At 34.9% G+C, this 15860-nt stretch overlaps 1 protein-coding gene across 1 annotated transcript in view; it reads left to right on the top strand.

The window, feature by feature from the left end:
• The first annotated feature begins 1870 nt into the window (after positions 1-1870).
• Positions 1871-15860, top strand: part of TTC6 (tetratricopeptide repeat domain 6) — a 65679-nt gene continuing 51689 nt past the window's right edge. The window contains exons 1-3 of the mRNA XM_032187968.1: positions 1871-2647; positions 8836-8919; positions 12165-12304. Coding sequence (XP_032043859.1) covers positions 1871-2647; positions 8836-8919; positions 12165-12304 — 1001 coding nt within the window. The remainder of the gene's footprint in view (positions 2648-8835; positions 8920-12164; positions 12305-15860) is intronic.

Consider the following 15860-nt stretch of genomic DNA (forward strand, 5'->3'; position numbering starts at 1 on the left):
GCTGTGTGGCTCATTTGAATCCAACATATGCAGTTAGTCACTACAGTCCCTTGTTATCACACAGGTGGTTGTTGATCCAAACTGAAGGAAAAGAAAAAAGAAAGAGAAAAAGAAAATGAAAGAGAAAAAGGCTTTATTTATTTATTTATTTATTACACACCATAAAAGGCATAAATGGATTGTTAGCTTAATTTGAGAAGTGTTGCAGCCCAGGGATTCCTGGAAAGCAGTCAGTATTTTGTGTTTAGACTAGATGATCTTTAAAGGTCCTTTCCAACCCAAATCATTCTATGATTCTATGAATCTCATTTTTCCCCTTTCCTGCTATGAGCTGCTTCCCTTGTTCTGCACAACCAACCCCCTGTGCAACTGAGTTGATGCAACCTTGTAGGTTTGTGCTGTATTTCTTGTGATAGCCCTCTTGGCAGACCCACTTTGACTTTTCACATTTTCTTTTAATTTTTGTGTTCAGATTTTATTATATTTCCCCCCCGAAGTTTAAAGACCTTTGGTGCGTGTTGCCACCCCCCCAACTCCTCTCAGTGAACTCGTTTCAGCCCTCGTGCTCATCTTAGCTCTGCGAAGCCGGTCAGTTTGTGGAGCCTGTCCTGTTGCGGACAATCCCTGGTGTTTTAAATAAAAGGCCAGAGGCAGAAAGTGTATTGGTGACAATAAACCAGACAAACGCAGCTGGCTTGGGCTTTTGTCTCCAAGCCGAGCCTTTGACGATTAATTAGGAAAATCATCCGGACACGGAGGGAGAACGCGTCTGTGACTGTGCTCAGGAGGGCAGCCCTGCTGGACACACCGAGGACCAGCAACGCCGCCCTTACCGCGAGCAGACCCGCGGAGGGCAGCTCCCAGAGCCGCGCCCCGCGCTAACACCGCACGGCCGGTGCTGCAGGGCCGAGCTCGGGACCCTCCGGCCGGCAGAGGGGGCGCTGGGCCCCTCGCTCCCCCGCCTGGAGCCCGGTTGCGCGGTTACGGAGCGCGTCCGTGCCCCGCCCGCTCAAAAGGGAGCGGCGGCGGCAGCGGCGGCTTCGTGGCCGGGGAGCCGTGAGGGGAGCGGCGCGGGGGCAGCCGCCCGGGTGTGGGCGTGGGGTCTGTCAGGCCGGTGTGTCCTGCTGGGAGGTCCTTTTGTGAGGGGGGAGAGAGGCCCTCTGTCTGCCCCAGGGTGAGAAGCCGGGCTCGTGGGGATCTGAGGTCACTTGTTTTTGCAGGGAGAAGGCTGCTGGGCTGCTGTAGCCCCTTCGGGTGGGCACCAAGACACAGTCTGTCTCAGTTCTTCAGCTGGCAGCTTCTGGGTGGCTTCCAGTGTGTGATCCCAAAGGTTGAAATGATTTGGCTTTTTCCTTAGAATGGTAGAAACTTTTGCTGCTATCCAATTATATGCCTTCAGTCTTATTGAAATCCATGGGTCCTTTAGTGAAGTTGTCTTTGAAAGCTTGGGTTCTGTGTTGTAAAGTGTAAAAACTCGTTTCTCTTTGAATTTACAGGCTGCATGCAGCAGGAGAGAATTGCTAGAAAACACAAGCACTTTGGGCCATTATCTGGAGGAGCTGAGTATGATTAAGGAACATGAGACTATGTGCAGGGAATCTCAGCAGGACAGTCTGAAGATCAAACGAGCGATAGTTACAGTTCCTAGAAGCATGAGCATTTAGCTCTTATTGGAAGATTTAGCACATCAGATCAATCGTGTTGTTTAAGAACATTATCCTCTCCAGAGGTCAAAGAGTCCACAGAAGCCTGTCATGCATATAAATAAAAATATTACTAATTAATTCATTGGCTGTTCTGAAGTTCACAGAATGTAAGGATATCTTTTGAAGTAAGAGAAATGAAAAAACAAACTCCTCATCTCAGGGTAATGACTCACAGAAATACATCTGTGGAAGAAGGCAGTGATGACATAAATCCAAGTTCCTCTGAAAAAGTTAGCAAAGAAAATGCCACATGTAGTCATGAAAGCCGTGTTGTAAAACTGCCTGTAATAGCATCATTTGCAGGTACCACTAAAAAAGTTGTCATGGTTAAGCACCCAGCACCACTTCAGAAGCCAAGTTACTGCAGGTCTGATCTTCACACTAGTAATTCCCCTGTGTCATTAGGAAAGACAAAAGCTGTTAGTAAAGTAAAGGATAGAGTGCATATACTAAAGATGAATCCTCAAAATTTAGAAAGGGATAGAACTGAAGAAATAGGCACTGTGTTTAAAGATAGTGGTAAGTTTAGCTCTACAGATTTGGATACAAATAAAAACATTTCCAGGAAGGAAAAAACAACCAGGGAAAGCTGTAAGAAGGGGAGCAAAGCGATTTCAAAAGCAAAGCAGCAAGATTTAAATGTTGAATCAGGACAAATGCTGAGAAAAGGAAGCAAGCAGCCAAGTGTGAGGTCTGCTCGAGAACAGTTGGAAGAGGCACGAGATGTGACTAGACCAGACACTTCAAAAATATACGAGAACTTCCAGCAGAGCAAACCTGAAGAGCCTACTTCCACACCAGCATTGCCTGTGAAAGTGGTTGCAAGGTCTGTTGATGAAATAACTGCTTCCCTGCAGTCTACTTCACCATCTCCCTCAGACCAGACGATCAAAGAACTCCTGGAGAGTGTTCTTGGCCAGAAATACAACATAAAAATTGAAGTAGGTGAACCAGAACAAGAGCAATATTTTTGTCTTGGATAAATATTACTTTTTTAAGAGTTGTATATTTTTTTTCCAGCTCCTACAATGTGTTATAACACAGAAGCCAGACAAAACAAATGGATAAAAACATTAATGTATCATATTCTTCACTGTTTCTTCTGACTGTTGTTTTCATCTGCCTTAAATGAAAATGAGCCAATATAAAAATCTATTAAAACCTAAGCTCTTATTAGGGTGATAATTGTGTTATACTGTTTATAGTTTAATATAACTTTTTCTTTACTTTCTTTTCCCTTTTTTTAAGATGGCATATTCCAGTCTAAGTGATGAAGAAGTGTGTTAAATGTATCCAGAATGTTGTTGGAAGTATTACTGATTTCAGTTATTGTTTGGTTGTGAAGTCTTAAGAAGGCAAATTCTGCATTGTCACAGTTATGTAGATTGTATAGGCTGTTTGTAGTTAAAGAGTGCCTTCAATTACGACAAGAGATATCAGTAATACATCAGGTAACATCATGTAGATGGTACAGAACACTTTCTTGATCTTCACCAGAGGGTTGTTTCATTTGTTGACTAGACTAGTAACTTACTTGCAGGTGGATTTTTCACTTCTCTGAGCAAGAGTGATGGTTTTATTCTAGTTCCACAAAAGCTGAAGCTCATGTCCCCAAAATTGCTATCACATCTGATATTCATGCTTGCATTTGTTAGGGGTGCCCTAAGATGAGTAGACCCACGGCAGATGAACTACTCCTTTTAAGAAGTAACTGCCTCTTCAGGGAAGTATGGAAGGCTGATGCATGTGTTTTAGGAAATGATAGCAAACATTGTTTCCTGCAACTACCAAAATACTACCTCTATCACCAAAAAGTATCTCATATAGAATGTTAGACAAGTGTAGTACCTTACATTCCTTTAATGTTAGATTCAAAAGTTAGGGCAAAAAATAATTCCAAACTGAGTTAATATAAATAAGTCCATGAGCAGCAATGGCCTGAAACTGCATTTTCAGTAGATTTACGTCCTCAGATTTAATTTACTACTGTTCTGAGAGCTGTCTGTGTGGGTGAAGCACTCGTGTCTTTCCCACTCTCCTATGCCCTACCCCTGCTGCACATGTTTTATGCTATACAATTGAGATTGAAATCAGGGTTGCCTTTCCTTAGGGTGGCAGCATTGATACAGTCCCTCTTCATTGCTTTACTCTTATTTTAGGAATGTGATAATTTGGGACTGTTCTCTTTTTGTTAAGCCTGGTTGAAATTTGCCAGTTGGTTACAAAAATACCTCAGGGGAGATGGGAAAGGAAAAGGACTAAAGAAGATCTCAGACCTGGAAAACCATTTCTTGTTCAACTTACCAAAAATAATTATTAGTATTTAGTAATGTGTGCTGCATCTTACTCTTTTATTAACATGTGTTATGTGTTCTAGATAAGATTTTCAAAGTCTGGCCTCTAGCAGGCCTTAATGGTCTTGATCAGAGGTGAACTGATTCTCTATTGTTTGTAGTGGGAGCTACTGGGCTCTGAATTTGAAAATGGCCTCTGGAGTACTGTGATGTCTAAAACATATCAATCAAGTTCAAAGTAAAATGAAAATCTAGATTTGGTGATGACTTTCTGGTCTGGTTGTTTAATGTTTTTGTAGATATGGACATATGGAAATTAGTGAGGATGAATGACACTTACTGATCACACCTTTTTAATCAAAGGCATTTGCAGCAGGTGTCTTTTGAACTTAAGTGACCTTATCAATAGGATGAAGACTCTAGCAATTCTTTATTATTATTATGTGTGGTTTATTTGCTTTAAACTGAGCTTCAAGACTTGTCTTCTCTAATGAAATAAGAAATGTATTATTTTAAATGAAATAGAAATACCTAGGAAAAGAACAGAACTACTAAAATGAAAACAAGCTCTCAGAATTAAATGTGATTTTCATTCCTTAAAAAAAAAAAAATATTCTGTTCACTTTATCTTATTCTTGCCTTTGAATTAATGACTGGTTATCATTGATAATTTATGCTATTGCTGTGGGGACTGAACACTGATTTTCTCACAGCATTAAAAACAGTATTACCTGGGGAATGGGATGCCAGCTCAGTGGGACATTAGTACTTAGCCCAATTTCCATTGGCGGAAATCAGAATAATGATTCCTGCTTACTATATCAGAATATAATTTCTAATGTCTGGAATAATTTTGTTGCCTCAGGGTCTGTTGCTACCCCTGAAGTACATTAAGTTATCAAGCTATATGTTGGATTTAGTATCCACAGCAGGATGTTTATATTCATTCCAGAAATGCATTTTCTTAGTGTTCAGCTTTCTTGGTGATGAGCCTGCAGCTCATCATCTTTAGTTGGTTTATTTTCAGCAGATCCATTCTTGGTACCTCAGATGAGCTTGTGAGAAAAATGTGTGTTCTAGAAAAACAGAATCAATTTAGAATGTGTCTATTAAACAGGGACTATACAGTGTACCATACCATCAGCAAGCCAACGTAAAATATACATCTTTTTTAAAAAACATCTCTCACTCTTCAGGTACTCCCAATTGTGAGAAAAACCTTGAGGAGATGTTCTCAGTAATGATTTAATACTCTTTCAAAAGTAGTTGCGTGGAGTCTAATTATTTTTAATGTTCAGCTAGAGAATGTTTGTGTTTTTCTCATAACTACAAGAAAATATAAACAAGTATTTGCTCATCACTTTACAATATCTTATTTAGTATTTGCTGTATATGTTCCTTACATTTCAGTTGATATTAAAATTATACAATAGATCATGTATTACTTTCTGATAAAACAATATTTTTAGGAGGTTTACTGAAAATATATATTTTTCCTTTTAAGTGCTATAAGGTATATTCTAATTTTCACAGAAATGAACAAGACACTTCAATTTGTTACACTTAGATCTCTTTAAAAGTAACTGAATCAAGACCATGACGCTTTTTATTATGAATTTGATACTATATCATTAATTGTGTAACCACATATTATTGATTATGCTCTATAAGGTTAATCACAGTAGAGGAGACATTATGGCGCTTCCTGCTGTTGTCTGAAGGGAGTCAGTCTTCAGGAGTGGATATTACCAGTCCTGGATACATGATTTTTATTATTATTTTTCTGGAATAACTAACTTGTATTACTTCTACTTTATTATTATTATTATTATTATTATTATTATTATTATTATTATTATTATTATTATTATTATTATTATTATTATTAATAGGATATACTGTTTTCATGATGTTACAAGAAGCAGCCTGGTGAGACATATATGGTATACAAGTGTGGACTTATGAAATCTAATCTGTTTATCTTTTCAAAAGTACTAATACAAGTAACTAATTAAAAATAATCCAGTTATACAATTATTACCACGTCTTGTAAAAATGCTGCAGGTTTCATGGGGCAAGGACTGTCTTTTTTACCCTGAAGTCTAAAAAATAAATAAATGGGAGAGTAATCCTGATTTAGGCCAGTGAGATGCTGCTAAAAGAGAACAAACTGATTTTAATCAGTTTAATCGGGATGCAAATTATTAGAAAAAAAATGCTGAAAAAAAAATCTGAATTTTATGTATGTCAAGACTCTCAATGCTTCTTTTCAGCAACAAAGGACCAAAGACATATCAAAATGACTGAAAATGTTAAAATAGTTTCTCATGAATTATGAAGGTGCTCAGGTACCTAAATAATTTCCTACAAGGGAAGCAGGAAGGCTATGGCTAGTAAAACTGTTTTTTAAAAGGCACAATAGAATTTTCCATCACAGGGTAAAATATCAGAGCAGGAAGAATCAGCAGAATGTTTGAGAATGGATCCACAAGAATTAAGGGTTGCCACAAGTCTCAACACTTTTATTTCCCAAAGTTAGATCAAATCCCTTTGGCCTAGTTTTTGTTAATACAAACAGACAGCCCATAGTACATATATACACAGTACACATCATTTTATTAAAATAACACAACAGCATTGTGCCTGCAATTCTCCCATGGGGAGTGAACAAAAGAGAAAACACCACACCCAACAAAGGAAAGCAGTCATATAACATGTGCAGATGTCGAACATGGCATGAAGTTATTGTTTGTTCACATAATTCTGTTGATTTTGACAGAACAGAGAAATTAATACATAACATTGTAATTTATATATTCTGTCAGAGTTTTGAAAGAAGTTCATCAAGTCATTAGTCCATAGTAATCACTACATTTGAAAGGGTGCACATGTTGTAAAGAGGAAGATTATTTAGTATGGCTTGGGAAGATAGTGCTGAATCTGTTTATTTTATTCTGAGGTGTTACTGCATTCCCAATGGTGATGAAAAGAATATGTACTATGATTGTTTTTTTCTTAATCTGTCATTTCTGTCAAAGGTAGATTAATTGGTAAGGGTTTGGTTAAAAACAAACCATCAATGTGAGAGTATGCTTATTACCCAGTTTGTTAAAATGCAATTTAATTTGATGTGAAAAAAATCCTAAGCATTAAAAAAAATAATAAATAGATTCTTAGATTGCTAGGTGAACAATGTAATAAAAATCTACTATGTGGAAGATTCTTACATTAAAAGAGCAAATGAACACTTCCAACACCAGCAAAAGTTTTTCTCATGAAGTGACAGGCTGTTTCCAACACATACTCAGCTGACAGTTTTGATGGAACCGTGCATCGACTTGTCGCTCTGAAATATTTTTCTCCAGTGTATTTCAAATTTCTGTGGTAATTTTAAAGAACTGTATTCTAAAATGAGATAAACTTTATTTTTGATACTTCTGCCTGTTACTTTTATCTTTAAAATGTGGTTCATCAAACCAGTATATGTAATGGAGTATAAAGTATGTGTATGCTGAGTACGTACATGTATACTACTCAGGTGCTTAGAAAACACACTCTCCTTAAACTACTACCTCTTTAGAAAGTTGTTGCTGGATTTTATTTCTGCCATTAGGTGTTTTTTTTTTTTTCCTAATTTTAATTTTATTTTTTATTTTTTTATTTTTTCTCCTGTGGAGAAAATTATTAACTGAAAATTGCACTCAGCTTTTAAAGTTTACTACGACAGGCAATTTCATGGAGAAGTTACTTATAGTAAAGAGTTAAGCATGGGTGCAAATGTTTGCAGAAGATGAGCCTGAGATTGTCTCTGTATGTACTTGTTGCTTTCAAAGTAATATATGTAGTAAAGTCCCAGCCTTTAATTCATGCATATATATTATTTTGATGTTTTGTTCTGTAAGGTAGTATGCATAACAACATATATATATTTTTTCTCTTATGCAGCAGGTACTGGTTGAACATAAGGAAATAAAAACTGAATCTCAAGATAGCAAAGAAGTCCTGCCAAGTTTTCACCAAGCAAGCCTGGTAACATTCTATATTATCTATGAATGTTAAAATATAATAAGTTAATTGTGCTTCTATTTACTTGCAGAGTTGTTGAGATAGGTAGTTCGTAGTTTAAACTGATAAAACAGGAAAGGAAATACAATAGTGCTTGAAACCATTTTGGTACTTCATAAATGACAAATATATATCTATTTTTCTGTCTTTCCCTTTTGTGTCTCTTGTTCATTCATTTTCTTCCAGTGTTCGATTCTTCAGCTACTGGATATACAGAATTTCACTAATATTAAATAGAATGAGGACTAGGGCAATGGGCTTACAAGACATTCATCTATATTTATATATATTAATGCCCATCATTCTATGCCTTGCATTCAAATTGTTTTAAAATTTTAAATATTTAAACTTAGGTATGTTTGGGGGATTTGCTTAATGTTTAGAGGTGTTAATGACTTACTTGCTTTAAAGGACTGTAGATCTGTTGATGTCCATTTCTACTGTATGTTTCTTCTTACATTTTGGTAGTGTAATTTGTAGAAGAAACAGACTAAGATAAGAAATCTGTACAAATATTATTATTTAGTGTTAATCATTGTAAGTTGACTGTTACTGTATTTATTTTTGAAAATCCATTTAGCGATTGAGGAAATATTTGGTTTAAGATAAATTTGATACAGTGTTCTAGGTTCTTCATAAAATACATAGTCAATGAAAATAATTGCCCATAAGAAATATTGTGCTGAATTATTTGTAAGGAAGCACAAAAGTGTTTTTGAAAAAATATTGTATGCTCACCTCTTAAATGGATTTTCTCTTTCCCTCAAAAGACACCAGTTGTTCAAAAAGAACCTCAAGTAGTTCAATCTCAGCCTACAGAAGAGAGATTAACAAGTAATAATCAGGTGAAACAGGTAAGCAGGTTTAGTACCCTTGTGAGATAGTATTAGTGTTTTTATGCTTTAGAGCATACAGGGATTTGCAAGATGTTTTTGTAGCACCTGCCTTTTAAAATAAGACTCTTCTATAAAACAGGTCTCCATACTGGTCTTGCAGCTTAAGGTTAGAGGGAAAAAAAATAAATTAAGGTTCATTCGGTCAGATGTTGGGTTAGGCTTCTCATTATGAGATTGGGAAGAAGATTACAGGTGAAACAACATATAAATAGAATTCTCATCTACATTTAACAACTGTGTGCCTTCCTGGAAAATGGCATAATGCTCAATATCCTTTTAGTTTTGCGACATTTCATGCATGACAAAAGCTGCCATTAGGATATTGACCCTATAAAGCTTTTTAGTAGAGAACGCATTAAGTTTATAAAGACAGTATCATAGAGAACAAATAAGATTCTAAAAAAAAAAAAAAAAAAAAAAATTTCCCATACATTGTCAGTTTCCAGCATTCTGATATTTTGAGGATAAAACTAGACCAGTCGAATGAAGCTTTAACCTGGCTCTTTCTGCAGCTTCAATATTAATGATTACTTTTCTCTAAAATTATTACACATGCTAAATGTATTACATGAAAAGCAACCAATATGTTTCCTCTAGGCAGTTTTATGTGCAGAAATACCAGATAGCCGTGGCTTAAACTTAAATAAATGAGATGAGCACAAATTTGGATAAGATACCTGGAAAGACAAATGCAGTTATTGAAATAAGGGGATAAAAGAACAAAATGGAAAGAGGACAAGAGCAACAGAAGTGGAATGCTTGTTGATAGTGATATTATTGGACAGTAGGTTGTTTCAAGGTCTAGTCATAGTAAGACAGATGTAGTCAAAATGAGAAACCTAAGAATATCTAAGACCCTTATGTCAGCTGCTTCTTCGTCTCTTCCCATCAACTGTAGTTTGGCCCTGATGGCCTCTTGTCAAGCTGCATGGAGAAATGCATAGAAGAGAGGTAGACGTCTCTCTAGGATTTCAGAGCATTACTGACCAGATTTCCTAATCAGTTTTGGGATAGCTAAGAACACAAGATGCACACAGCTTTCCCTGCACACAGCTAAGGTGTCCACCGCAGTCTCAGCTCTGAGTTTTCCCTGTATGGTCTGTTTCATGGAAAATACAAGATTGCAGAACTTTGGCTCGTGATTTTAAAATACTAGCTACGGTAATTTTAATTTTTATAGTTTCCATTAGCCATGTTGGTGTCTTACATATTGAAAAATTTTGTTGAGTATCTTCTGTTACCTCTTCTTCTGTTACTTCTGATATCATTTACATGTTCCTTCCCCCCCTCCCCCCCCCAAATTATTTGAGTATCAACATTCCAGAACATTTAATGGCAATGCATTCAATAAGGTTACTTTTTTTTTTCTTTTTTATCGGTCAAGAGGTCATGACATTCATTTACTTGACATTCACATAGAACATAGAACAAATAGAACGGAGTACTATTTATAGAACGGAGTACTAATATAGATTAGTACTTCCAAACGTTTCTATATTCCTTATTTTTGTTAGCCTATTTTCTTTATGTGAAATTTGGATCAGTTTCCAGTTTCTCTGGTAAACATTAAATATCTGACTTTGTTCCTTCAAATTGTTTCATATATATGCTAATATAAACAGTGGTGTTGGCTTCAAAAATAAAACAATAGAACAAACCATTCTAATTTTGGGCTCTTCAATCAATTGAAGATAATTATCTTTCACAGTTCTTCATTTGCTAATTTATATATTTGTTTATGAACTGCAAGCTTCCATATTTTTTCATGTAGTGATCTCTTCTAAGAACTTAAATATCGCTGAAGTTATCAGTAAACATAGACGGTGTGGCTATTTATGTTCTGGGATAAATAAAATATGTGAGTGGACAAAGAAGAATAAAATTCCATACTTTTTGTGATTCTATTAACCAGATACGTGATTGAAAAATCTTAGTTAGAAAGGCATTTGGTCACTATAGTTGTATTCTTTGAGTAAGAGTGGCTACTTTAGTTATTACCATGGTATATCAAGAAGATATCAAGTTATTATGGGATATCATGAAGACCTGGGCAAAAAAAAAAAAAAGAGGACTTTTCATATTGACATTTTTTTCAAGACAAAGCACTTTACAAGTAATTTTCTGTGCTATGTTTCTGTCTTTTATTGTTATTATTTAGTGTTTCATTATTATTATTATTTTTATTGAACCTGCTTTACTATGTTATAGGTGTAAGGTTTTAAGTGGAATTCAGAAGAATACTTCTCATCGATGGCATTGATGTTAGTATGTTTTATGAAAACGTTTAACAGTTTGCAGGAAACAGAACTGTGGAATGGTTGAGATTGGGAGGGTCTTCCGGAGGTCATCACAGTATGGGAAAATGAGCACATTCTGAAGCTGGGTTTTATGAAACAGATGCAGATGCTTTGGGAGCAGTGATAAGATGTTCCTTTTCCTTGCCTTTTGCTCTTGTTCCTGAACTCCAGTGAGTCGCCATCTGACAACGTTTTTATGTAGGGAAACTCTACAAAGGGAATCAGAGATCTGGATTAATTTCTGCCTTCTCCCTGCACTTTTTTTTTTTTTTTTTTTTTTTTTTTTCCATAACTAAGTTTTTTAACATGGATCAGTTATCTGATCTGTTTCACAGTGTGAAAGAACAATTTTTGGCACAGCTAAGCAGGTGGTGCTTTAATAAATAGGAATGAGCAGCTGTGGGAGGAAACAGTAGGAATTCCTCATCTGCATATTGCTGCTGAAGTTTCTGAAAAAATGTAATCTTGAAGAAACTTTTCTAAAAGCATCATATTTATCTGCTTTAATTTGCATAAAGATAGAACAAGTTTTAGATGCACTCATGTACTTCTAAACTTAGTAGTTCTGAATAGTGATATTATAATTTTGATGTTATTTTGATTATTCTCTCTTTAATAAACTTAGACTTTTATCATCTTATAAACTATTCAGAAATGCAGTTTAGGTAGGGCACACTGAAAATTTCCTTTATAGCACGTTTCTGCATATATGAATAGCTGTGAGTGTTTTTGTGATCTGCTCAGTAACAGCAGTTCTAAACTACTCTAGTTTGACTGAATTTTGTTCTCTGATGGCCAAAGTTGCTTATGTGCCATTGCTCCTTGTTTGTCAGATTAGCTATGATAATATTCATGTAATTTACTGGTTTATAACACTATGTTTATCTTCTGTTGTGAATGTTGTAGGCTCCATCTGCAGATATGCTACAGGTGGAAGGAAAAGCAATATCAAAAATTAAACCAGTTGAAATTCAGAAAGAGCTACAAGAGGAACACAACTTGCAACAGTCTTTGTCTTTCCTGTCCACTCGTGCTTCAAATGTCAAGTAATTTTTTAGTCTTCCTTCATTACAATGAAAATTATATTGGAAATGTATTAAGTTATCAATGCATAGCATGATAGATAAGTATGGAGAAATAATACACCCTCCCCTCCCCCCCCCCCCCAAATTTGGATCTGAACACTTAGAATTTTATGCAAGTTCTGATTTAACTATCAATTTTAGTTTGGTATCTCTAGTTTTAGTTTGCTGCTTATCTCCTCGAAATAGTACTGATTTACAGTTTTTAAAGTCTAGAAGGCATGTTCTTTGCTGCTGTATGCCGATGAAACTTCTCGACTGCAGCGGAGGCTGAAGTTGCTTATGTGGGGGTTGAACTTGTCCATATAATTCCAAGCATAATCTAATCAAAATAATTAAAAACAAACAATGGAAAATACCACAAATTTAATATAAGCAATGCCAGCTGTAAGTCATCATCTTTAAATAGAGAAGATGTATTAAAAATTCATTAACTTGAATTTGTATTACAGTCAGAGCTTGTATGAAATTCAGGAGATTTTACAGAGCTGTAATTTAAGGACAACTGCTTATTACCTTGCTCTTGTCATAGGTGGCATCTGTCATTCTGTAGGAGTGCAGATTACAAAAGTAGTATAGCCCGTGTCCTAATTTAACTGATCCTGTCCATCCCATGCCAAGTGAGACTCTTCAGTTTTATGGTCTTCCCTACTAATAAGATCTTTATGGCTGGTTTTGTTTGGATGTACCATAAGTTGCTTCCTCGCTTTTCTCTTTACTGAGGTTAAAAAAAAAAAAAAAAAAAGCGGGGGGGGGGGGGGGGGGGGGGGGGGTAGGAGGGACGGGGGGAGCAGCTTTAATTATTAGCTTTTGTTGTTCTTAGGGTCCTGAAAGGTCTATTGGATACAGAAGAGAGCCTTTTTATGGCAGGCCTGAAGTTTGTAAATGGATAATACTTTCAATTAAGTAGCTGAGAATAGTCATGGGAAAAGAATGCTTAAGTTTATGAAACAGTCAAATTGGCATTTAAGTGACCCTTTGCATGCCATTGCTTATCTGCATTGCTTAAAGATCATTTGGTTAGCAAGATTATATATTAAAACAAATAGTGACAACAGACAATGAGTGTTTTACCTTCAATAAATACTTACTGTCAGATTATCAATGGTGCAGAAACTGCATGATTTTCTAAAAAACCTGTATTTAGTGCATTAAGTAAAGGTAATGTAGGCCACACACATAGTATTGTTTCTTCATGTCCCCTTTTTCAACGAATGATAAATAGCCTGTTTTAGGAGACTGTGTGCTGTAAAAACATTCACCTTTACCTGCAGCATGCCCTAAATATTTTAGTTTACATTGATAAAACATTCAGTCATTTCATTCAATGAAACGATAAACTTCTATACAAGAACAGTAATGATACTGCAATTAAAGTAACATTCAAACTGTTTTAATTTATTTAAAATAAATTACAAGATCTTTGATAAAAAGTTCCTAGGTGATTTTAAAACCATTGTGCCCGCCTTTGTTTACAGAAAACTCCAACCATTTTAAGTTCAAAATTGTTTGCCTATTCTTATTTTTATTTGCATGGTTATTGCATTGCAGAGAAAGTGAACTGTGTTAGAACATCCTGAGGTAAAATACCACATATATTTGTGGAGATCATGTACTCTTCAGTTAAAAAAGCAGTGAGATTTTTTTTTTTCTAATTTGAAATTACTATGGTCTGTTTATTAAAACATTGTTCTTGGCTTTCACACTGAAACAGTTGCTTATTTTCATCTGTGTTGTAAAATGAATGAAATGACTTCTAAAATAATCTGTCCTTCTCATCAAACAGAGTTGTTGTAAGTGTGCCTTAAATGCTAATCAGTCTTGTGTGATGTGTTGTTTGAGTTGCTTTTCAAACTGGATATTTAATTTTTAGGTTTAACTACCAGATTTTATTTCATAAGCTTGACCCTGTTCTCATTCAGAAAAAAAATGCCACTAATTTGAATAGAGGTATTAGTAGATTATAAGATCTGGTGCAAATGTCTTGTTGAACCATGAAGTGAGTAGTCTCTTTTATATATGTTATTTCTATATATCACATATAATTATCACATATTATGGCTTGACAAAAACATTTTAAGTACTTTATTTATTTATTTATTTATTAGAATAAACAGACTTTCATTGGCATTCTTATTTGTGTTGCGTTGTCAAGTGCCTGTAAATTTAAGGACTCAAATTGCTTTAACATAACAGAGATATATCTGGTATCACTACATGATATGATGAATTCTTAATTGTTAGTCAAATTCGTGCTATGTTGCATTGATTTTCTTTTTTTTTTTTTAATTTTTTTTGACTTTACATATGTGATTTTTGTTTTACTTTTTTGCTGTCACTATTTTTTAGGAAAAGTAAATATTTTTTTTTGGTAACTTGAATATGTATTGCATGATTAGATTTGTCTTGTGTTTTTATCTTTATTTAGTAGTTCTTAACAATTTCCACTTTTGTAAGATCTCTTTATAATACAAGGCATAGTTCTCAGTAAAAGAAGCCAGTTGTGAGTGACATTGCCTTAGTATAACCTCAGAAAAAAAAAAAACAGTTAAACCTGAAAACTATTCAGTATGATTTCAAAGTGGAATTATTTTCATTTAAGATTTTCTCTTAAAATATGAAGGTATTTATGAACTTTAATTGAAAGTAGCATTTATTTGTGGAGTCATTTCTGATCTTTTGCATATCAGACATTTTCCATATACTGCTTTTTACGTTGTAACTGTCGGCACCTTAGACATTCATTAACTTTTAGAGTTCATACAGTAGCTGGAGACTGTTTTTAGAGCTTGATCCATGGCCTGTGGAAGTCAATAGACTTTCATCACCTTCAGCACAACTTAGATTGGAGGGTTAAATGGTAGAATTTTTTAGTTATTAACTTTTCAAAGATAGTCAAAGACATCGTTTTTCCTGTATAATCAACACATGAATTGAAATGCTAGGAAAATGTTCAAGTGATAGCATATCATAAAACTAATTCAGAGTTTTAAGGGTGTTTACAAGGTACTCTGTCATGAGAAAGAATGTGCAGATGAATGTATAAATATCATTTTAACATAACATTTATTCACATGCCCAATTTAAGCTATAAATCTACATTACTTAGTTGGTTACAATTTTCAATGCAGCAAGTGAAAGATCCACTTAAGTTGGAAAGTAGAAGTGCTACTTCTGTAGTTATCTTCTAAAAAATAAAATTATTACCAAAATTTTTGCTTTCACGACCTGTGTTTTTTTTCCCCTTTTTGCTAAATAATTATATTTCTAGTAGAAATTATCAGGCATTTTCTTCCAGGTGTTTATATGAACAATTTATATCCTGTGATCTGTTATGTCATGATCTAGTATGAGATAAATCATATACTTTTACAATACAGAGAATGGATATTAAGATTCTTGATTTTTTTTTTTTTTCCTTTCTAGAAGTCAACATTATCCAAGCATTCATCATCTATGTACTGCTTTTCCTGGTTTTACATTACCTCCATATTTACAATTGGCTTCTAGAATTTATCAT

Source organism: Aythya fuligula, chromosome 5, assembly GCF_009819795.1.
Source record: "Aythya fuligula isolate bAytFul2 chromosome 5, bAytFul2.pri, whole genome shotgun sequence".
In the NCBI taxonomy this organism is placed as follows: domain Eukaryota; kingdom Metazoa; phylum Chordata; class Aves; order Anseriformes; family Anatidae; genus Aythya; species Aythya fuligula.